The sequence below is a fragment of the Rhinopithecus roxellana genome, chromosome 12, assembly GCF_007565055.1.
Source record: "Rhinopithecus roxellana isolate Shanxi Qingling chromosome 12, ASM756505v1, whole genome shotgun sequence".
Classification (NCBI taxonomy): domain Eukaryota; kingdom Metazoa; phylum Chordata; class Mammalia; order Primates; family Cercopithecidae; genus Rhinopithecus; species Rhinopithecus roxellana.
In genome coordinates, this window is record NC_044560.1 from 124,099,602 (window position 1) to 124,124,774 (window position 25,173).

General features: G+C 40.7%; 1 protein-coding gene across 1 annotated transcript in view; it reads left to right on the forward strand.

Annotated features, from left to right (window-relative positions):
* CMPK1 (cytidine/uridine monophosphate kinase 1) overlaps nucleotides 1-23,064 on the forward strand; it is a 43,815-nt gene extending 20,751 nt beyond the window's left edge. Inside the window, exons 2-6 of the mRNA XM_010356880.2 lie at nucleotides 11,449-11,595; nucleotides 17,034-17,186; nucleotides 19,166-19,242; nucleotides 19,451-19,547; nucleotides 20,923-23,064. Coding sequence (XP_010355182.1) covers nucleotides 11,449-11,595; nucleotides 17,034-17,186; nucleotides 19,166-19,242; nucleotides 19,451-19,547; nucleotides 20,923-20,964 — 516 coding nt within the window. The 3' untranslated portion in view covers nucleotides 20,965-23,064. The remainder of the gene's footprint in view (nucleotides 1-11,448; nucleotides 11,596-17,033; nucleotides 17,187-19,165; nucleotides 19,243-19,450; nucleotides 19,548-20,922) is intronic.
* The last annotated feature ends 2,109 nt before the right edge of the window (nucleotides 23,065-25,173 follow it).

The window sequence follows — 25,173 nt, forward strand, 5'->3', positions numbered from 1 at the left end:
TGGTCTGCCTTCTTTTTATAATATTGATTTTATTTGTCCTACACTAAAGTGTTTTTAGTTTCTTCATATAATTCTTACACATTTAGTTTTACATTTATTCCTAAACACCACCAGCATCTGGTGAGGGCCTTCTCACTGTGTCATCCCATGATGGCAGCCAAACTCATCCTTTTACAAGGAACCCACTCCGTGATAATGGCATTAATGCATTCTTTGTTTTTCTTTTGAGACTGAGTTTCGCTCTGTCGCGGAGACTGAAGTGCAGTGGTGTGATCTCAGCTCACTGCAACCTCCGCCTCCCAGGTTCAAGTGATTCTTCTGCCTCAGTCTCCTAAGTAGCTAGGACTACAGGCACCTGCCGCCATGCCTGGCTGATTTTTGTATTTTTATTAGAGACAGGGTTTCGCCATGTTCGTCAGGCTGATCTTCAACTTCTGACCTCAAATGATCCACCTGCCTCAGCCTCCCAAAGTGCTGGGATTAAAGGCATGAGCCACCATGCCAGCCAGTGCATTCTTTTTTATGTCAAATAGAATCCAAGCAGAAATCCATTCTTGAGGGTGGGGCTTCCGTGATCCAAACACCTCTCATTAAGCCCCACGTCCCAACACTGCCACATTAGGGAGGAACTTGGGGCACATTCAAACCATAGCACATAATATTGATATTGAGCCAGTTTGGTATTTCTGTTCCTTTATTGGTGTGTGATTTGTAGTTAAACCACTGATTATTTTGGACTTTGGTCTAGGAGTAACCTGTATGAGTTTGTCTATCTCTTCTCTGACCTATCTTCAGTGCTGTCATAGTAGGTTTCTTTCTTTTTTTTTTTTTAAAGGACAGAGTCTCATTCTGTTTCCCAGGCTAGAGGGCAGTGGCACAGTTATAGCATACTGCCACCTCAAACTCCTGGGGCCCAAGCTACCCACCTGGCTGAGCCTTCCGAATAGCTAGGACTACAGGTGCGCGTCACTATGCCAGGCTAATTTTTTCTTTTTTTGTAGAGATGACATCTTGCTATTTAGCCCAGGCTGATCTCAAACTCCTGGCCTCGAGCAACCCTCTCGTCTTGACCTTCCAAAGTGCTGAGATTACAGGCGTGAGCCACAGTGCCCAGTCACTCTTAGGAGGTCTTAAATCTAGTAGTGTAGTCCCTGTTTTTAGGAGTTTGTTCTTCAAGAGATGCTTCTAGTTGGGACATCTAATAATGATATTTTGCTGTGGCTGATAGTATAGTATAGTATAGTATAGTATAGTATAGTATAGTATAGTATAGTATAGTATGTGTAGATGTCATTTTTGGTAGCATGCATATTATTTCTGTTTTATAAACAAACAGATCTAAGAAAGATTAAATTACCCACTGTCACACTGGGTTGTGACAGAGGTATAAAACTTTAGTTTTAGTTATAAAATCTTAAGCACTCTAGTTCAGTGTTCTGAGTGTGTGATTTCATGTAAGGTTCAGGTTCTTGTGATCTTTGCTGAGTTCTTTGTGTTTCCCTAAATATATTTCCCCATTTGGTTGATAATTTTGCGAATGCTCAAATGTTATGTTTGCTTAATACTATTATTTGGAATTTTGTCTCCTTTGTACATTTTTCTGGTGTTGATTCTTAAATTCAAATAAATTCTAGTTCCTAAAGAGCACCTGAGATACTAAAATGTGATTATTTCATGATGAGGTGCTTTACACGTTGCATTTTCAAGCAGTTGAATCTTTTTGGCCAACTTTCTTTTTTTTGAAATTCCCTAGGTGAATGATATCCTCATTTTAATGTTATTTACCTTTTTATAATAAGAAAGAAGTACAGGCTGGGTGCTGTGGCTCACGCCTGTAATCCCAGCACTTTGGGAGCCTGAGGCGGGCAGATCACAAGGTCAGGAGATCGAGACCATACTGGCTAACACGGTGAAACCCCGCCTCTACTAAAAATACAAAAATTAGCCGGGCGTGGTAGTGGACACCTGTAGTCCCAGCTACTTGGGAGACTGAGGCAGGAGAATGGCGTGAACCCAGGAGGCAGAGCTTGCAGTAAGCTGAGATCGTGCCACCGCACTCCAGCCTGGGTGACGGAGTAAGACTCTGTCTCTAAATAATAAAAATAAAAAATAAGAAAGAAGTACAATTTGGCCTGTTTAGTGGTTGTTAAGAAACCTTTCTTTCTTTTTTTTTTTTTTTTTGAGATGAAGTCGTGCTCCATCACCCAGGCTAGAGTGCAAAGGCATGATCTCAGCTCACTGCAACCTCTGCCTCTTGAGTTCAAGCGATTCTCCTATCTCAGCTTCCTGAGTAGCTGGGATTACAGGCACCTGCCACCACGCCCAGCTAATTTTTTTGTATTTTTGTGTAGATGGGGTTTCACCATGTTGACTAGCCTAGTCTCGAACTCCTGACCTCAAGTGATCCACCCGCCTCAGCCTCCCAAAGTGCTGGGATTATAGGCATGAGCCACCGCACCCAGCCTGAAACCCTTCTTTTATAAGGAGAAATAGAAGAGGTTAGGGCTTCATCTGAGTGATTTGATGTATATAAAGATTCATGTTACCTTTGCTGTGTGCCTTTCTCCAAGTATTCTCTTAAGAACTGAATTAACTGATTCCTAGGCTTTTAGACCACCTGCAACAATATCTGGGTTGTAGTGATACATGAGAGACTTAAGATACTGCTGCTTCCTAGAAATAAGATGAGTATGTAACTTGTATGTTCTACAGTGACATTAAGAATTTATCATTTAATTAACAAGACTAAGTGAGCGTTTCCTAAGAGTAACAAGACCTCTGTGCCTATCCATTAATTCTGGAAGTTTTCAAATTATTGCCTCTGAGCTCCTGGACTTCCTGAAGGTTTCTAAGCCTGGTCTTCATCTTTGATCATTTTCCATTCCTTCTAATGTAGGGAATGCAAATTGATTCAAAATGGCTGAGATGAATTAAAATAAATAAAAATACTAGAATTGAGCAATTACAGAATAAAATTAGAGGGTGAAAATTCCAGTGTACTTTTTCTATAGGGTCCATTTGGCATGTAAGTCAGATACTGTAATCCTCTATTATCTGAGAAGCCATCTGTAAAATGTTAGAGGGACATCTAGGCCTTACACAGATGAGGAAACAATCTCTTTAGTGACTTCTAACTCACTCTTAAGTTTTATTTATTCTATTTTCTTGCCATTGCTTCTGAAGAAGCAACTTCCCCAAGCAGACAGTCATCAAGTCATTAAAGATTTTAAGTTATTCAAATATAAAGAATTGCGTTTATTAATTAGTAGTGAGGCTCAAGTCATTTTATAGATCCAAGTCACTATTGCATTCTTTGTTAATATAACCATTTTACATCCTCTGTATCAGCACATTGCTTGGCACTTTGTAGACAGCAAATACTTACGGATTTACAGTCAGTTGAAGTGTTGCCTGAATTAAGGTTTTCTTACATGGATGTTGTCATCCAAAAGACCACCAGGATGGCTACGTAGTATGATATCAGTTTGCATACTGGGTAGAGAGTCTCTGGCATAGATTGTGCTCCATCTTTGCGGAGGAGACGGGCAGGTTGGGTTTTACGCTTCACTTGGTCTAATATTATATAGTAGTCTTAAATATGAAGCCGGTTTGGGAGAAAGGCTATACGTATTTACGAGGAGAATTGGGCACATGTGCAATGGATAAACATATATGTAACATTCATCCCATGTTTACTTTGGGGTGGGCTTTTAGCATTAAAATAAGGTGGAACTGCTGGGTGCAGTGGCTCATACCTGTAATCCCAGCACTTTGGGGGGCCAAGGCCAGCGGATCATGAGGTCAAGTGATCAAGACCATCCTGTCTCTACTAAAAATACAAAACTTAGCTGGGCATGGTGGCGCACGCCTGTAATCCCAGCTACTCTGGAGACTGAGGCAGGAGAATCGCTTGAACCCAGGAGGTGGAGGTTGCAGTGAGCCGAGATTGCGCCACTGCACTCCAGCCTGGGCGACAGAGCAAGACTCCATCTCAAAAATAAATACATAAATAAAAGAAGGTGGAATTTGGCTCTTTATGTCAAAGGGCAAACTATAGGACACAAAGAGAAGTTTTTGTGCAACCTTTGTAAAGTGGCTGAAACTGGCTTAAGATCTGCAGCTGCATATCAGAAAAGAATGTTTCTGAGGCTGGTCCTCTGTCCAATCACAGTTATAGTGGTCTTGGTTGTAAATCAGAGTTAGGAGGGGCCTGATAATTTGCAGGAGTGTGATTTTTTCTTGTATCTGTAGGCATTTAGAAATTTGCCTTGCCAGGCCGGGCGCAGTGGCTCAAGCCTGTAATCCCAGCACTTTGGGAGGCCGAGACGGGCGGATCACGAGGTCAGGAGATCCAGACCATCCTGGCTAACACGGTGAAACCCCGTCTCTACTAAAAAATACAAAAAACTAGCCGGGCGAGGTGGCGGGCGCCTATAGTCCCAGCTACATGGGAGGCTGAGGCAGGAGAATGGCGTGAACCCGGGAGGCGGAGCTTGCAATGAGCTGAGATCCGGCCACTGCACTCCAACCTGGGCGACAGAGCAAGACTCCGTCTCAAAAATAAAATAAAATAAAATAAAATTTGCCTTGCCAGGCAGGCCCTGAATCCCGGACCTGTAAACAACTTGTGTTTCCTTAACCTTAGGGTCCATCTTAGTTGATAAAGAGATGTCTGTTTTGGTCTTTCAGATCACAAGGGAAAAAACATTGAGGAAAATGAAATGAGGAAAATGTTGTAATTGTCTGCAGTTGAATGGATTATATCCTTCCTTTTTCTCCTTTCCAGTATATAAGCTTTAAAAATATTACTTTTTTGTTTTTTGGTTTTTTTGACCGAGTTTTGCTCTTGTTGCCCAGGCTGGAGTGCAATGGCGCGATCTTGGCTCACTGCAACCTCCACCTCTCCTGCCTTAGTCCCCTGAGTGGCTGAGATAACAGGCATGCGCCACCATGCCCGGCTAATTTTGTATTTTTAGTAGAAACAGGGTTTCTCCATGTTGGTCAGGCTGGTCTTGAACTCCTGACCTCAGGTGATTCGCCTGCCTTGGCCTCCCAAGGTGCTGAGATTACAGGTGTGAGCCACTGCACCCGGCCTTTTTTTTTTTTTTTTTTTTTTTTGAGAGAGTTTCCTCTTGTTGCCCAGGCTAGAGTCCAGTGGCTCAGTCTCGGCTCACTGCAACCTCTGCATCCCAGTTCAAGCGATTCTCCTGTCTCAGCCTTCAGAGTAGCTGGGATTGCAGGCAAACACCACCACGCCCGGCTAATTTTTTGTATTTTTAGTAGAGACGAGGTTTGACCATGGCCAGGCTGGTCTTGAACTCCGGACCTCAGGTGATTCGCCCGCCTTGGCCTCCCAGAGTGTTGGGATTACAGGCGTGAACCACCGGAACCACTGCACCTGGCCTGGAGATAGAGTTTCACTCTTGTTGCTCAAGCTGGAGTGCAGTGGCGCGATCTCAGCTCACTGCAAGCTCCGCCTCCCGGGTTCAAGCCATTCTCCTGCCTCAGCCTCCTGAGTAGCTGAGATTACAGGCGCGTGCAACCATGCCTGGCTGATTTAAAATATTACTGTTTAATTAGAAAAAGAAACATGCTTCACGCTAATTTGGAGGTTTTCTGCAAAAGCTTTCTACTTAAGAAAATATTTAGCTTCATTGAGAACTTCCATACTTTAATATGTGGATTTGCGATGAAATATGCATGGTCAAATGCAATGCACACATTTACAGATACTTTGAGAGCAAACTAAAAATGAGATTAGGAATCCACTAGCAATTTAAGTCAGATGTTATACTCAGCTTTCTCCCACTAGACATAATTTTTTTCTTAATGATAAGCTTCCTTTGTGATTATAGGAAAAACCCTTTTTTCTAACCTCTATGGGTGGGCCTGGAAGGAATTCTAAAAAGTTGGCCAGTAAATATCTGGGCAGTGTATTCTTATAGTCAAAGGAAAGTAAATTCCCCAGGGATGGCAGGTATTTTTTTTTTCTGGAAAATCCTTATCAGATGTCTTATTTACATTACAGATGTTCCTCAACTTAAAATGTGGTTGTGTAGTAAGTCAAAGTGTGTTTTAAACTTACAATACAGTATTTTCAGTTTACGATGGATTTGGAGGTAACCCCCATCATAAATGAGGAGCATACTGAATGTGTATGCTTTCACACCGTTGTAAAGTCGAAAAATCCTAAATTGAACCATCTTAAGTCAGAGATTGTCTGTAATTGGTAAAAGTACTATTAGAACTGTTTTGAGGTCGGGTGTGGTGCCTCAGGCCTGTAATCCCAGCACTTTGGGAGGCCAAGGCGGGCGGATCATTTGAGGTCAGGAGTTCAAGACCAGCCTGACCAACATGGTGAAACTCTGTCTCTACTAAACATTAAAAAATTTGCTGGGCATGGTGGCAGGTGCAGTGGTGGGCACCTGTAGTACCAGCTACTTGGGAGGCTGAGGCAGGAGAATCGCTTGAACCCTGGAGGCGGAGGTTGCAGTGATCCCAGATTGCGCCACTGCACTCCAGCTTGGGCAACAAAGTGAGACTCCACCTCAAAAACAAACAAAAAACCAGTCAGGCACGGTGGCTCACACCTGTAATCTCAACACTTTGGGAGGCTGAGGCTGGCGGATCATGAGGTCAGGAGTTCAAGACCAGCCTGGACAATATGATGAAACCCCATCTTTACTAAAAATACAAATATTAGCTGGACATGGTGGCGGGTGCCTATAGTCCCAGCTACTTGGGAGGCTGAGGCAGGAGAATCGCTTGAACCCAGGAGGCAGAGGTTGCAGTGAGCCGAGATTGCACCACTGGACTCCAGCCTAGGTGATGGACCAAGATTCTGTCTCAAAAAAAAAGAAGAAAAAAAAAAAAGAAATGTTTTGAAACAGATAATAGACTTACATAAAGTGTTGCCGGGATGTTGTGGGCTCTAAAGCTGTTGTTTGCAGCAGGCACCAGACTGGTGCATCTGGATGACTGCCTCCCCGCCGCGCCATAGTACCTGCAGCATTTTGGGGTGTTTGGGTGAAGGTAGATTGTTGACAGCATGTAACCAGCATTTAGATTTTAAGGCTCTCTCTTTAGATATGGGTTCATGGCAAAAAAAAAAAAAAAAAAAGATTTTAAGGTTTAGTAGTCTTATGGAGAATGCAACATAACCTTAGTCTTCAATGCTTCACAGAGGTAAATCTGAAGGACACCTAATAGTTTTTTATATATATATAAAAAAAACTATATATGTGTGTGTGTATATATACAGTTTTATATATTCATATATTTATATATATATTTAGAGACACCAAGACTCTAAAAAACATATAGAAGTTCATATAATGTATAATATATAAATTACATTTTCATATATTATATATTATACAATTTATATCATATAACTTATGATATATAATATATAAAATTTGTAATATAGTTTAAAATTTATAATATATTATCGTATCTTAAAAATATAAATATATGGCTGGGCGTGGTGGCTCACGCCTGTAATCCCAGCACTTTGGGAGGCTGAGGTGGGCGAATCACCAGGTCAGGAGATCAAGACCATCCTGGCTAACATGGTGAAACCCTGTCTCTACTAAAAATAAAAAAATTAGCCGGGTGTGGTGGCGGGCGCCTGTAGTCCCAGCTACTCGGGAGGCTGAGGCAGGAGAATGGCGTGAACCCAGGAGGCAGAGCTTGCAGTGAGCCAAGACTGTGCCACTGCATGCCAGCCTGGGCGACAGTCTCAAACAAACTATACACACACACACATATATATATATATGGAGGTTATAGGGAGCTGAGATTGTGCCACTGCACGCCAACCTGGGTGACATAGTGAGACCCTGTCTCCAAACAAAAAAAAAAAAAAGAGAGAAATTGAACAAGATATAGTTTGAGATTTGACCCCATAAAGTTGTCAACATTTGCCTAGTTGTAGTAAAATAGAATGCCATTTTGTACTTGTTGTGAACATGGTGTTTTTTTCTCCCTCCAAATCTTAGTGCATGATTCGTAAAGGTTATTGAATTGTTTTTCAACTTCTTTTTTTTTTTTTTTTTTTTTTTTTTTTTTTTTTTTTTTTTTTTTGAGACGGAGTCTCGCTCTGTCACCCAAGCTGGAGTGCACTGGCCAGATCTCAGCTCACTGCAAGCTCCGCCTCCCGGGTTCACGCCATTCTCCTGCCTCAGCCTCCCGAGTAGCTGGGACTACAGGCGCCCGCCACCTCGCCCGGCTAGTTTTTTGTATTTTCTAGTAGAGACGGGGTTTCACCGTGTTAGCCAGGATGGTCTCGATCTCCTGACCTTGTGATCCGCCCGCCTCGGCCTCCCAAAGTGCTGGGATTACAGGCTTGAGCCACCGCGCCCGGCCTCAACTTCTTAAAGGAGAAATTTCAGTTAAAATTTTAGGCACTTATTCTAAGTGAATTGAGTGTATATATTTGTCACTAGAAAATTACTACCTTTAGGCCAGGCGTGGTGGCTCGTGCCTGTAATCCCAGCACTTTGGGAGGCCGAGGTGGGCAGATCACCTGAGGTTAGGAGATGGAGACCATCCTGGCCAACATGGTAAGCCTGTCTCTACTGAAAATACAAAAATTAGCCAGGCATGGTGGCGCCTGTAATCCCAGCTACTCAGGAGGCTGAGGTGCGAGAATTGCTTGAACCCGGGAAGCGGAGGTTGCAGTGAGTAGAGATGGTGCTCCAGCCTAGGCGACAGAGCAAGACCCTGTCTGAACAACAACAAAAAAAGTTACTATTTTTAGTTCAATAGTAGCTTATAATTGTAGCTACAGTATTTGTAAGTTGCTGTGGTTTTGAATGTTGCTCTTAAGACTGTTGTTAGTTACCCACGAAGTTTTAATTGCAAGGAAATTTCAGAGAATGTGAAAAAGTTTTGGTTAAGGCTAGAAAATACCTATTCTTGCTTTCCTCAAAATTGGCTTCAGTGATTACTTAGTTACAGCAGAATGTTTTGAAAATATGCTCTTTAAAGTCTAGCTATTATTAAAATACCATAATAACTTATATGTAAGTGATAGTTGCTTTTTTGTTGTTGCTGTAACTGTGGCAAGAGGAAAACATTATTAGCAAAATCCTTAAGAAAAATATAGTATAAAAAGCTGGTAAATAGATAATTTACAAAAATGGAATGTGGATGAAAACATGAAACACCTGTGTATAGGTTTGACATCTTTATATTCATTTGAATTCTTTGTTTCCTTGGACTTTGCAAGTAAGGTTGTTTTTTTCTTTTTGATAAACTGTATAATAATAATAATTATTATTATTTGAGATGGAGTCTCACTCTGTCACCCAGGCTGGAGTACAGTGGCGTGATCTTGGCTCACTGTAACTTCTGCTGCCTGGGTTCAAGTGATTCTCCTGCCTCAGCCTCCTGAGTAGCTGGGATTACAGGCATGAGCCACCACGCCTGGCCCCTAATTATTATTTTTTAAATTAAAAAAATTTTTTTGTAGAGGCCATGTGCTGTGGCTCTTGCCTATAATTCCAGCACTTTGGGAGGCAGAGGTTAAGGGATTGCTTGAGACCAGGAGTTTGAGACCATTCTGGGCAACATAGTGAGACCCCATCTCTATAAAAAAATTAAAATAAAAATTAGCCGGGTGTAGTGGCACATTCCTGTAGTCCCAGCTACTCAGGAGGCTGAAGTGGGAGGATCGCTTGAGCCCAGGAGGTTGAGATTGCAGTGAATGGTGATTGTGCTGCTGCACTCCACTCTGAGTGAAAGAGCAAGACCCCATCTCAGTCAATCAATCAGTAATAAAATACAACAAAAAATAAAATTTTTTGTAGAGACGAGGTCTTGCTGTGTTGCCCAGGCTGGTCTTGAACTCCTGGCCTCAAGCAGTCCTTCTGCCTTGGCCTCCCAAAGCACTAGGATTATAGGCATGAGCCACCATGCCAGCTAAATTATTTTTTAAAAGATTATTTGTATATATCTACAATTTCCAACTAGTTTCTCATTTATTTATTTATTTTCTTGAGACACAGTCTCACTCTGTTGCCTGGGCTGGAGTGCGGTGGTATGATCACGGCTCACTGCAGCCTGAATCTCCCAGGCTCAGGCAATCCTCCTGCCTCAGCCTTTTGAGTAGCTGGAACCATAGGCATGCACTACAACGCCCAGCTAATTTTTAAAAAATTATTCATAGAGATGGAGTCTCCCTGTGTTGCCCAGGCCGGACTTGAACTCCTGGTCTCAAGCAATCCTCCTTCCTTCGCTTCACGTGATCCTCACTCCTTGGCCTCACCAGCTGTTGGGATTACAGGCGTGAGCCATCACCTAAAGTGATACCAGACCCAACATCCATTTTAATGCAATATAAAGCCTGCAAAATTGAACTCTCCCATGTCAGGAAGCAAACTGTGTTCTAATTTCTAAATTACTAACTGGGCTTCTAAATGTATATGTTCATACAGTAGAGCATTACAGAGTGTTCTGTATATTGTTGGTGTTTCACTGAGTGTTTGCCATTGTTTAGTACTGTTTGTCTTTGCATTTATTCAATATTACCACATGCTATAATCTCTAGACCAGAGTAGAGCATTTGTCACGCAAAGAGTTCCAAGTAGGAGTCAAAATAAACTGGGAAATAAAGTTGCCGTAAAATTTTGTGGATAGTAGTTGAAAAATGCTTTTCAAAAAGGGTCTATAGTAAGTGGGAAAATAGGTCACACCTCAGTTTTTATAAAGTTCTTTCTGCACCCAACTTTCAGAAGTTTGTATATACTCAGTGATTAAAGTAGGCATTTATAAATGGTGTGGGAATAATTTTAAATTGAGTTTAAGGAGTTAAACAATTTTGTACTTATTTCTATTTTCTGTAAATGATGGGAGTTTTTTTTAAAAAAAAACTTTAATAAAATACACTTTTGATCATTTCTTCTTCTTTTTTTTTTTTTTTTTTTTGAGACGGGGTCTTGCTCTGTCACCCAGGCTGGAGTGCAATGGTGCGATATCGGCTCACTGCAAGCTCCGCCTCCCAGATTCAAGCCATTCTTCTGCCTCAGCCTCCCGAGTAGCTGGGATTACAGGCACCCGCAACCACACCTGGCTAATTTTTTGTATTTTTAATAGAGACAGGGTTTCACCATGTTGTTCAGGCTGGTCTCGAACTCCTGACCTCATGATCCACCCACTTCGTCCTCCCAAAATGTTGGAATTACAGGCATGAGCCCCTGTGCCCAGCCAGGATATATTTACATGAACATTATAGCTATGAAGAATAAAGATACCCATTAAGAAACTGGATTATGTGAAATATCTTAAATTTTTCTTTATTATTTAATATACAAGCAAAACTTCTTTATTGTAGAAAAATTAGAATATTTCTATATTAATTAAAAATTAATACAAAAGGAAAAAAAGTATAGTCCCACCACTGGGTTGAATGAATTCTGATATTTTTCCTATGTGTGCTTCTTCCAGAAATATGGCTACACACACCTTTCTGCAGGAGAGCTGCTTCGTGATGAAAGGAAGAACCCAGATTCACAGTATGGTGAACTTATTGAAAAGTACATTAAAGAAGGAAAGATTGTACCAGTTGAGATAACCATCAGTTTATTAAAGAGGGTAAGGAGTGTGAATGAATGCCAACCAGTTCAAACCAGCGAAGAAACAAGAAATTAAATTTACCTTTTGGCCAGGCAGTTGCTCATACTTGTAATCCCAGCACTTTGGGAAGCCAAGGCAAGAGGATGACTGGAGACTGGGAATTCAAGACCAGCCTGAACAACCTAGTGAAACCCCATCTCTACAAAAAATTCTTTTAAAAAGCCAGGCATGGTGGCATATGCCTGTAGTCCCAGCTGCTTGTGAGACTGAGGCAGAAGGATTGCTTGACCCCAGAAGTTCAAGTCCAGCCTGGGAAACATAGTGAGACCTTCTCTCAAAATAAATAAACAAACAACATTAATAATAAAAATAAATCCACCTTTCATATGTGTAATGAAAAATATCAAAAGTTTTGTTTTGTTTTGTTTTGTTTTGAGACAGTGTCTTTGTCACCCAGGCTAGTGTGCAGTGTCCTGATCACAGCTCACTGCAGCCTCAACCCTCCAGGCTTAAGCCATCTTCCCACCTCAGCCACCTGAACAGCTGGGACTACAGGTGCATGCCACCACACCCAACTAATTTTTTTCTATGTTTTGTGGAGACAGGGTCTCACTATGTTGCCTAGGCTAGGCTGGAACTCCTGGGCTCAAGTGATCCTCTCACCTCGACCTCCCAAAGTGCTGAGATTACAGGAGAGAGCCACCACACGTGGCTCAGAGTATTGAATTTCTTGCTTGTGGAAGGTGGTTATGCTTGAGAATGGCAGAACTAGAAACTTTGCTTTCACCTGGGAAGAAATCGGACCATGGCAAGGATTCTCTACTTTGATTTAGGATCACCTGTAGCTCAACTTAACATCCATTTATGTGCACTTGGTCCTTTCTTCCCAACATTCAGACAGTTACTCTCTTCCATTTCTGTTTCTTCTTTTATCCTCCCTCCCCTGTTCCCTTTTCTTTTTTGCTTTCTTTTGTTCTTTTTTGTTTCTTTGTTTTGAGTTAGAGTCTCACTCTGTCGCCAGGCTAGAGTACAGTGGCGCAATCTCGGCTCACTGCAACCTCTGCCTCCCGGGTTCAAGAGATTCTCCTGTCTCAGCCTCCAGAGTAGCTGGGACTACAGGTGTACACTACCACGCCCAGCTAATTTTTGTATTTTTAGTAGAGACGGGGTTTCACCATTTTGGCCAGGATGGTCTCGATCTCTTGACTTGGTGATCTGCCTGCCTCAGCCTCCCAGAGTGCTGGGATTACAGGCGTGAGCCACCGTGCCTGGCCCCTAAACCTCTTTCTTTCTTCTTTCTCGTGTTTTTGTTTTTTGGAGATGGAGTTTCGCTTTGTCGCCTAAGCTGGAGTGCAGTGGCGCAAACTCAACTCACTGCAAGCTCCGTCTCCCGGGTTCACGCCATTCTCCTGCCTCAGCCTTCCGAGTAGCTGGGACTACAGGCGCCCGCCACCACGCCTGGCGAATATTTTAAAAAAATTTTTTAGTAGAGACGGAGTTTCACCATGTTAGCCAGGATGGTCTCGCTCTCCTGACTTCATAATCCGCCCTCCTCGGCCTCCCAAAGTGCTGGGATTACAGCGTGAGCCACCGCGCATGGCCCTTTCTCTTTTTTAACCCACGTCCTTCTCATCATTGATGTTTGCTCAGCCATGGTGTCTACTTTTCTGGTGCATTACCAGCTTCAATGTGAAATGCTAAGACTTAATAGCTTTCAAAACTAAAATATGTCACATCTGAGGCTGGGTGCAGTGGCTGATGCCTGTAATCCTAGCACTTTGGGAGGCCGAGGCAGGGGGATCACTTGAGGTCAGGAGTTCGAGACCAGTCTCGCCAACATGGTGAAACCCCGTCTCTACCAAAAAATATAAAAAATTAGCCAAGTGTGGTGGCACACACCTGTAATCCTAGTTACTTGGGAGGCTGAGGCAGAAGAATCGCATGAACCTGGGAGGCAGAGATTTTGGTGAGCTGAGATCATGCTACTGCACTCCAAGCTGGGTGACAGAGTGAAACTCCGTCTCTTTAAAAAAAAAAAAAAAGTCCAGGCATGGTGGCTCACACCTGTAATCCCAGCACTTTAGGAGGCCAAGGTGGGTGAATCACGAGGTCAGAAGTTCAAGACCAACCTGGCCAACATGGTGAAACCCCATCTCTACTAAAAATACAAAAAAAAAAAAAAAAAAAAAAAATTTAGCCAGGAGTGGTGGCAGGCATCTGTAATCCCAGCTACTCGGGAGGCTGAGGCAGGAGAATCACTTGAACTCAGGAGTGGAGGTTGCAGTGAGCCGGGATCAAGCCACTGTACTCCAGCCTGGGCAACAGGGTGAGATTCCGTCTCGAATGAATGAATGAATGAATGAATGAATGAATGAATGTCACATCTGAAAAACAGACACCTTGTATTTACTAGGTAACTTTTCATTCTAGATTCCTAAAACTATAATCATTAACAGGTATTTTCACATATAAGAACAGTGAGGGAGAAAAAGAAGTGCAATATTGGGAACAATAAGAAATAGCTGAAGCCTGAAGGAAAAGAACTATATAAGCATCTGGTTGGAACTAAAGACATTGGGGATGAAAAGTGGCTCATAAACACTTTCTTAGTCTTGTCTCAGAGGTTGAAGTAACCTGCTTCCATTCTAAAATAAACAAATCCTCTCTACCCATTCCCTCCTCTAATGTCCTTTCTCTGCTCTATAAAGCAGAGAAAGCATTATGAAAGAGCAGACTATATGGTTTTTACTTTTTCACTCTCTACTTTTTAACCCTTTGCAGTCAGATTCTGTTTCCATCTCCATTGCAGCTGCTCTTGCATGTTACCAATGATCTCTATCAAATAATACTTTTAGTCATTATTTTTCTTGTAGTAGTTAACTCTGATCAGTGTGTTTGAAAATCATTCCTCTTTTGTTCTTTATGACAGCATCTCTTTTTCTTCTCCCTACTGAGTGACTGCTATTTCTCAATCCTCTTTAATAGTTATTCTTTTGCAAGTTTCCAAAACCATGATGCTTCTCAGGGTTTTATACTTGGTCTTCTTCAGCTCTCATTTTATATGTTTCTTTCTGGATGGTTTTAGCCATACCCAAAGCTTTCACTATGCTAATGTTGCTAAAGTCTATAGCTCTAAAACAAAATGTTTGTTTTGAATTCCAGACATATATTTTTAATTACCTAACTACTAGGCCTTTATCTGAATGTCTCACAAGTGCCTCAAAATCAGCATGTCAGAGGCTGAGTGTATTCTCTAAAATGTGATCTTCCTTTGCTTCTCGTCTTGCTTAATGGTTCTACCATCTACCTAGCTACTCAAGGCAGAAATCTGGGAATCAATCTATATCTCCTGCCTCTTCCTCACTTTCCCAAATCCATTCAGTGAGCATATCTTTCCAATTATCTTTCTTTTAATCCTCTTCTGTTAGTCTCTTCTCTGTCGTTACTGTCACCTTAGTTCACATCTTTTTTTCTTTTGTTTTTTTTTTTTTTTGAGGCAGAGTCTCGCTCTGTCACCCAGGCTGGAGTGCAGTGGCACAATCTCGGCTCACTGCAACCTGCACCTTCTGGGTTCGAGTAATTCTCTGCCTCAGCCTCCTGAGTAGCTGGGATTACAGGTACCAGCCACCATGCCCAGCTAATTTTTGTATTTTTAGTAGAGATGGGGTTTCACCGTCTTGGCCAGGCTGGTCTTGGACTTCTGACCTCATGATCCACCCGCCTTGGCCTCTCAAAGTACTGGGATTATAGGCATGAGCCACCACACCCGGCCACATCCTCTTTTTTTCTTATCTGGACTATCAGTAGAGACTCCTAATTAGTCTTTTTGCTTTTAATCCATCTTTGTCCCCTTCTGATTCATCCTCTTCAGTGCAGTCAGAGTGATTTTTTTTCTAAAAGGCAATATGAGCCTATTATTTTACTGCTTAAAATTCTTAAATGTTCCTGTATTGCTTCCAGAATAAAACTCAAACTCCTTAGTGTCCCATACAAAGTTCTTCATTAGTCTTACTCCTTGCTTACTTTCCAGTCATATATCCCACCACTCTCCACACATATCCTAAGAGTCAGTTGTGCCAGCTAATAGATTCATTTAAGCAGTTTTGCTTTCTCATTTATATTTCCAGTTTCCACTATCTGGAGGACACTGATCCCTGTCTGCCTACACGTGCCATTTCATTATTCAGGATTCAGTTCCATTGCCACTTCTTTGGAAAAGTTTTCTTTGGCAGTTTCCTTGCAGTTTGTGCTGACTTCTTTGTTTTACTATAGCATCCTTTGCATACTTGATTATAGAACTTAGCACATGTATGTATACATATTTGTCATGCACTCAACTGTGACTCCCCCCAGGGACAAGAGTCATGACCTTGCTCTTCATGTTCCTTGATCGTAGACCTCCAATGAGTGTATGCTGAATGAGTATGATATGGATGTGCGTTTTTCAGATATCTTCCGCTACCATAGTTGTGGTAGAAAGGCTATAGCAGAGGCTCAAAAGCATTCTGCTGAAGTTTTGCAAATATCAAAGAAGCTAGATTATAGGTTAAAACCAATTCTCAGATAAAGGGATCATGGGTCCTGACAGCCATTGTTCTTGAGGAACCAGGGAAGTTTGAACATGGACAGTACTGAACGTCAGTTCGCTTTGGAATAGAGGCTCCTCTAAGGTTTATTACAGTCATGTATTTGCGCTTATCCTGTGGTGATTGAAGTGGCAAGGATTTGGAGATTAGAGATTTCTGTCTCCTATTTACATATTCCCACATTCTACCTAAATTCACGCTTTGGAAGAGGATGGTGAAATGGGTTGTTCTTCCTATCTTTCTGAATGTGTTCTTTTGTTCCCTTTGTTTTGGGGCAGCCAGTGACATTTGGGTTTAATTAGCTTCCATTAAAAAGTATTTTATCCTACATTAATAATTAATGCTAATGGTCTTTTATATTTGTCCAAAGCTTTGTGTTGTTGGACTTGAATTACATGAATAGCAGAGTTGAGCACCTGTAGAAGTAATATACTTTCCACTACAGCAAAACGACTTGGGAAGAGCAAAGGGAACACAAGACAGGGTCTCCAGTTGCTGGAGCAAAGATAATGGTTAATGGTTATTTTCCTCTTATTGCTGCTTTTATTGTTTATTTATAACTTTGTGAATGTGTATGTGAAAGTAACATATACTTAACTGTAGAAAATTTGGAAACCACAAAAAAAAATTTTGTGTAAAAATGAGATGGTTGTGAGAGGAGCACATACCCATAACCACACCAGCTCGAGGCAACCATGTTAATACATTGATAGATTTCCTTCTAGTCTTTTTTTGCTATGTACCCTCCACCCTTTACTTAGGGTTTAAATAATAATAATAATAAAACAAACACCCATGTATACACTGCCATGCTTGAGAAATTTCATTTTGTTAATGTAGTATTGAACCTACATCTTCTTTTTCCTTTAGGAAATGGATCAGACAATGGCTGCCAATGCTCAGAAGAATAAATTCTTGATTGATGGGTTTCCAAGAAATCAAGACAACCTTCAAGGTTGGAACAAGACCATGGATGGGAAGGCAGATGTATCTTTCGTTCTGTTTTTTGACTGTAATAATGAGGTAATGAAAATCTTCATCTGCCCACATAGGCTTTAAGCAACTGTTAGTCAACTATTGGAAAAAAACAAAGGATTTTTTAACTTACATTTTATATTGGCAGCAGTGTTTTTTGAATTGGTGGATTGGATGGACAGAACAGCACTGTCTTGCTGTTGGAGTATTAAAAACTATTTGGCATTAGCAGCCTTGGGGAGCTAAATTTTCCTTTATTTTCAAAATAAAAAGAATCAGTTTTGATTTTTAAAAAATAAGAATTGACATACATAATAATATTAGGTAAGAAGCTGAACTACTTTCTTAGGTAGACATTATTATCAAAGAGTATCTTGCCTTAGGGTGTTGTTTACTGGAAGAGAAACACGTTTCTGAGAAGTTGGGAAAACTTTCTGTTTTAAAGAAACATACGGGGCCAGGTATGGTGGCTCACGCCTGTAATCCTAGCACTTTGGGAAGCCAAGGCAGGCAATCACCTTAGGTCAGGAGTTCAAGACCAGCCTGGCCAACATAGTGGAACCCCGTCTCTACTAAAAATACAAAAATTAGCCTGGCGTGGTGGCACACGCCTATAATCCCAGCTACTTGGGAGGCTGAGGCAGGAGAATTGCTTGAACTTGGGAGGCGGAGGTTGCAGTGAGCCAAGATTGCGCCACTGCACTCCAGCCTGGGCGACAGAGCAAGACTGTCTCAAAAAAAGAAAAAAAAAAGAAACGTACAGGATAGCCTGATTTGTCTTAAGAGTGAAATGATCTTGAAAAAAGCAAAAAAAATGTACTTTTCTTTCTGGTAGTTCTAATAACGAAGTCAGACATACTTTTGAATAACTAAATACATTTCTCAGAATCATTTAATTAAGAAGCCTGAAGTAGTTAGTACCTTGAAGGAAGTTGACTGTTCTTAGGTTGAACTGTAAATGTGCCTCTGGTGGAGAGACTTGCTGCGGCCTTTGTGTCCTTCCCTTCCCTTCCCTTCCCTTCCCTTCCCTTCCCTTCCCTTCCCTTCCCTCTCTCCTTCCCTCTCTCCTTCCCTCTCTCCTTCCCTCTCTCCTTCCCTCTCTCCTTCCCTCTCTCCTTCCCTCTCTCCTTCCCTCTCTCCTTCCCTCTCTCCTTCCCTCTCTCCTTCCCTCTCTCCTTCCCATTTTATTTGAGATGGAGTCTTACTTTCTTGCCCAGGCTGGAGTGCAGTGGCACGATCTCGGCTCACTGCAACCTCCCAGGTTCAAGCAGTTCTCCTGCCTCAGCCTCCCAAGTAGCTGGAATTACAGGCGTGCGCACCACGCCTAGTTAATTTTTGTATTTTTAGTAGAGACGGTGTTTTGCAATGTTGGCCAGGCTTGTCTCAAACTCCTGACCTCAGGTGATCCACCTGCCTTAGCCTCCCAGAGTGCAGAGCCTCCCAGGGATTGCAGGCATGAGCCACCGTGCCTGGCCTTTTGCATTGTTTTAAAATGCAACTCCTTCCAACCCCCAAAAATATGTTTTCATTTACCCTTCAAAGTTAACTTTAGAATGTTACCACAGCTTTATAACTAAGGAATGTTTATTCACAATTAACAAGGGATGCTTTATTCAAATGCAAATATGTTGACTCAAATATTTGCAAATTTATGGAATTATCAAAAAGCAGGCAAAAATGAAACAAAATTTGAGGCATGTAATTCATACCTAATAAGTTAATAATATATCTGAGATGGGACCATACACATACAGATCTTTTTATTGCAGTTTGAAAAGAAATACACAGGAAAAACTGAGTCATGAATGAATTCTTATTATGCTCTGTACTTATTTAACCTAGTTTATATAAATTGAACTACATGTTTAATTTTAAAAGGACTTTGCATGTTGATTAATGAATTAGACACACTGGGTTTATTGCAGGGGTTTTTTTGGTCATCTCTTTAAACTCTTGTATTCTTTTCAGGTTAAAAGAATGGCAAATTCGTATCTTTATGTTTTTGATAACTTTATATCTCTTTTTAGATCTGCATTGAACGATGTCTTGAGAGGGGAAAGAGTAGTGGTAGGAGTGATGACAACAGAGAGAGCTTGGAAAAGAGGTACTTTGCACTTTTTACATACAACCACTTCAATCCCAGACCTGCCCTATTTGGTATAGGAAAAAAAGAGTCACATTTAAACAAGTAAAATGGCTTGTTTAAGATGTTAAGTCAATCGGTCGGGGCAGATCCAGTGTTCTGTGAGCTCGTCTATAACATATAGAAGAAAGGATAGATACTTAGAACCTTGCAATATTTACTTTTGCAGAATTCAGACATACCTTCAGTCAACAAAGCCAATTATTGACTTATATGAAGAAATGGGGAAAGTCAAGAAAATAGATGCTTCTAAATCTGTTGATGAAGTAAGTGTTCCTAGCCTGTCTTTAAAAAAAAATGTCAAATAAAAACGTGATTATTTGTTTTGGGGTAGGCAGGAGAAAAAGAAATACTATCACAGATTAGTTTTTCAAGACACTGGAGGCCGGGCATGGTGGCTCATGCCTATAATCCCAGCATAGGAGTTCGAGACCAGCCTGGGCAACATACTGGGACTCTGTCTCTTAAAAAAAAAAAAAAAAATGAAAAGAAGACATTGGGGACTAAATGAAAAATTAGGGTTTTTTTTCCCTATCTGAGTAAAACCTAAAATGAGGTGTATAACTTCACACTTGTTCTTCATAAGAAATGGGTGGTTTATGAATTCTGAACTTGCTCCCAAGCACTAGAAAACTGGTATTTTAAGAAATGTGAGTTGGATCACATGAATGGCAAGTCATCTAGCTCTAGAGCTCCAGGCTTCTTATTTCTGCCACAGAACAAATAGCACCACAGGTGGAAGGTTTCCATGACTTACCACTTCTCTCTTTTTTCATAAATAGTGATCTCTGAATTGTGGTTTGCAAGCCCAACAAAATTTCTAGTGTCTCTTAATGAACCTAACCTCCCTTTCCCCGATTCCCTGAATCTTCATCCTCTTATAGTCATAAGATAAAAAAGAGTGGCCCGGGGAAGAAGATTCAGGGAATCTTTTTTTAATCCATTCACACTTTGTATAGAGGTGATGTAATACATGAGAAAACTGTGTTTCAGAATCAGAACTAAGAAGATAAGCCACTTCAGTGTGTATTTTATCAAATTATTGGTAGCCTATCAAGAATATTTTGTCCTAAAAGCACTAATTGAATGTAATATAGTCATAATTTTATATGTATTATTTATATAATATTACTGTCTAAAGTAAAATAGATTATGTGATTTTAAAAAATGATTCATTTTGAAAATTAATGTAAATTTGATTTTTTTTTATGTGATCTTGTTTGGAGATGGAGTCTTTATTTTTTATTTTATTTTATTTATATATATTTTTTGAGACAGTGTCTTGCTCTGTTGCCCAGGCTGGAGTGCAGTGGTATGATCTCAGCTCACTGCAACCTCCGTCTCCTGGATTCAAGTAATTCTCCTGCCTCAGCCCCCTGGGTAGCTGGGATTACAGGTGCCTGCCACCACACCCGGCTGATTTTTGTATTTTTAGTAGAGACGGGGTTTCACCATGTTGGCCAGGCTGGTCTTGAACTCCTGACCTCAAGTGATCTGCCCGCCTCGACCTCCCAAAGTGCTGGGATTACAGATGTGAGCCACCATGCCCAGCCAAATTTGATTGTTTTTAATAAGAACTTAACTGTATGGTATTTTAACAGTGCCTGCTTTTAAAATTGTTATCATCTTTTTCCTTTACAGGTTTTTGATGAAGTTGTGCAGATTTTCGACAAGGAAGGCTAATTCTCAACCTGAAAGCATCCTTGAAATCATGCTTGAATATTGCTTTGATAGCTGCTATCATGACCCCTTTTTAAGGCAATTTTAATCTTTCATAACTACATCTCAATTAGTGGCTGGAAAGTACATGGTAAAACAAAGTTAATTTTTTATGTTCTTTTTTCTGGTCACAGGAGTAGACAGTGAATTCAGGTTTAACTTCATCTTAGTTATGGTGCTCACTAAACAAAGAAGGGTATCAGCTAGTTTTTAATTCAAAAAGAATATCCCTTTTATAGTTTGTGCCTTCTGTGAGCAAAACTTTTTAGTACGCATATATATCCCTTTAGTAATCACAACATGTTAGGATTTAGGGATACCCACTTCCTCTTTTTCTTGCAAGTTTTAAATTTCCAACCTTAAGTGAATTTGTGGACCAAATTTCAAAGGAACTTTTTGTGTAGTCAGTTCTTGCACAATGTGTTTGGTAAACAAACTCAAAATGGATTCTTAGCAGCGTTTTAGTATTTATCAAATAACTGACCATTTACTATAGAAAGGTGAAAAAACTTAAGCTTTGTTTTACTACAACTTGTACAAAGTTGTATGACAGGGCATATTCTTTGCTTCCAAGATTTGGGTTGGGGGCACTAGGGGTTCAGAGCCTGACAGAATTGTCAGCTTTATTCTGACATAATCTAAGGGTATGGGGCAAGGATCACATCTAATGCTTGTGTTCCTTATACTCTGTTATATAGTATTATTCATGATTCAGCTGATCTTAACAAAATTCCTAGCAGTGGAACCTTGAAATGCATGTGGCTAGATTTATGCTAAAATGATTCAGTTAGCATTTTAGTAACACTTCAAAAGTTTTTTTTCTTTGTTTTCTAGACTTAATAAAAGGTTAGGATTAATTAGAAGAAGCAATCTAGTTCAATTTCCCATTTGTGTTTTATTTTCTTGAGTATTTTTTCATAGTTATTTGTTTAAAAAGATATAAAAATCATTGCACTTTGGTCAGAAAATTAATAAATATATCTTATAAATGTTTGATTCCCTTCCTTGCTATTTTTATTCATTAGATTCTTGTTTGGCATCATGTTGAAGCACCAAAAGATAAATGATTTTTAAAAGGCTATAGAGTCCAAAGGAATATTCTTTTACATCAATTCTTCCTTTAAAAATCTCTGAGAAATTTGTTTTCGCCTTACTTTTTTTTCCCTCTGTCACCAATGCTAAGTGGTATCCAAGATTCTTAACATGAGATTTAAAATCTTAAAATGTTTCTTATTTTCAGCACTTACGTCATTTGGTACACAGGATCAAATAGGGCAAATAATTTTGTCTTTGTATAATTAGATTTGATATTTAAAGTCACTGGAAATAGTGAGGACAAGTTAATGGATGTTTTTATATTTTAATAGAATCATTTCTATGTGTTATGAAATTCACTTATTAATGATAAATTTTTCAACATACTTGCCATTAGAAAACAAAGTATTGCTAAGTACTGTAACATACTGGCCACCAAAATTCGTATTGAGATTATCTTGGTTTCTTGGAAGAGATAGGAATGAGTTCTTATCTAGTGTTGCAGTCCAGCAAATACAGAGGTGGTTTAATCAAACAACTCTAGTGTGAAGCAAGAGTAAAGACTAAGGTTTACGAGAGCATTCCTACTCACATAAGTCAAGAAATCTGTCAGATAGGAATCTAAGTATTTATAGTGAGATTGTGAAAGCAACCTTAAAGTTTTGAAGGACTGTTGAGACTAGGTGCTTTGCTTCCTTTCCTCAGATATCTTTCCGTAGCATTTGAGAACAGAAACCAAGAAACATGGTAATTACTAAATTATGAGGCTTTGCTTTTTGTTTGCTTTTAAGTAGAAAAACATGTTGGCAACATTGAGTTTTGGAGTTGATTGAGATAATCGGACTTAACTAGTTTTGTCATTCCATTTGTTAAAGATACAGTCACCAAGAATTTTTTGAGTTTTTTGAAAGACCCCAATTTAAGCCTTGCTTATTTTTAAAAATTAAGTTATTTCCATTCAGTGATGTTGGATGTATATGAATTATTTAGTAAATAATCTCAATAAATTTTGTGCTGTGGCCTTTGCTATTTGTTGGTTCAGATTTCTGTTCTCCAAGCATATTGAAGATCAAGAAGGATCCTATTTAATATGTGGGTTCTCACACTACAAAAGCAGAGTTCAGGACTGTCGATGCATAGAGTCAAATTCTGTAAAATATTTGAAGATATTTATTCTAAGCCAAATATGAGTGATGAGTGGCTTGTGACACAGTCCTCAGGAGATCCTGAGAACATGTGCGTACGGTGGTCAGTGTGCAGCTTGTTTTTATACATTTTAGGGAGACATGAGACATCAGTCAATACAGGTAAGATATATACATGGTTCAGTCCAGAAAGGTGGGACAACTGGAAGCACGAGTGGGGAAAGCTTCCAAGCCTTAGGCAGATTCAAAGATTTTCTGATTGGCAATTGGTTGAAAGAGTTAGTAAATAGAAAGACATGTCTAGGTTGATACAGGGTTTGTTGGAGACCAGGGTTTTATCATGCAGATGAAAACTTCAGGTAGCAGGCTTCAGAGAAAATAGATTGTAAATGCTTCTTATTAAGAGTTGTTCTATTAGTAATTTCAAAAGGAGGTAAGGTGTAATGAGGCATGTCTGGCTCTCCCTTCCCATTATGGCCTGAAACTAGTTTTTCAGATGAACTCTGGAATGCCCTTGGCCTAGAGGAAGGGTCCATTCAGATGGTTGTGGGGGCGCTTAGAATTTTATTTTTGCTTTACAGGATCCAGGAAAATTTTTCATCCTGTTTTTGTGTTTTGGCTTAAGCAGAAAGCATGATTTTATCCCATTCCTTCAAGAAGTAATCCCAGCACTTTGGGAGGCCGAGACGGGCGGATCACGAGGTCAGGAGATCGAGACCATCCTGGCTAACACGGTGAAACCCTGTCTCTACTAAAAAATACAAAAAAAATTAGCCGGGCGAGGTGGCGGGCGCCTGTAGTCCCAGCTACTCGGGAGGCTGAGGCAGGAGAATGGCGTGAACCCAGGAGGCGGAGCTTGCAGTGAGCTGAGGTCCGGCCACTGCACTCCAGCCTGGGTGACAGAGCGAGACTCCGTCTCAAAAAAAAAAAAAAAAAGTAATCTCCACTGAGACACAAGCAGCCTATTTCATTACCTACCAGCAGCATCAATCACTTATCTGTTTTAGGGGAAGATGACAGTAAGCAATGTATATTAGGATGTGGGCTTTTTGTGGACTTTCGGCTTTACTCTTGTAATTTAAGTGGTTCACAAACATTCCAGTGGTCCCTGGAGATAATAGTGGCTGAAAGTACTGGGCAGATGAGGTTAGCATCTTCTCCCTGGAGGTTTGGTTGTCATCTTCAAACAACTACTAATTGCACAAGCAAATAGTGCTAAAAACACTTTTTCTGGCCGGGCGTGGTGGCTCACACCTGTAATCCCAGCACTTTGGGAGGCCGAGGCAGGTGGATCACAAGGTCAGGAGTTTGAGACCAGCCTGACCAACATGATGAAACCCTGTCTCTACTAAAAATAAAAAAAATTAGCCAGGTGTGGTGGCAGGCACCTGTAGTCCCAGCTACTCGGGAGGCTGAGGCAGGAGAATGGCGTGAACCCGGGAGGCAGAGCTTGCAGTGAGCCAAGATTGCGCCACTGCACGCCAGCATGGGTGACAGAATGAGAATCCGTCTCAAATAAACAAAAAAGGCCGGGCGCGGTGGCTCAAGCCTGTAATCCCAGCACTTTGGGAGGCCGAGACGGGCGAATCACGAGGTCAGGAGATCGAGACCATCCTGGCTAACACAGTGAAACCCCGTCTCTACTAAAAAAAATACAAAAAACTAGCCGGGCGAGGTGGCGGCGCCTGTAGTCCCAGCTACTTGGGAGGCTGAGGCAGGAGAATGGCGTAAACCCAGAAGGCGGAGCTTGCAGTGAGCTGAGATCCGGCCACCGCACTCCAGGCTGGGCAACAGAGCGAGACTCCGTCTCAAAAAACAAACAAACAAACAAACAAACAAAAAATACTTTCTGCCTTCCAGGAGGTTTTGTTTTTGTTTTTTGTTTCTGAAACATTTGATATAGATAGACCTTCCAATGTCTTCTGTTGGTTAACTTTAATCATTCTTACGTATTCTATTTCAGTTCTCCCTAACCCACCTGTATACTTCAGCT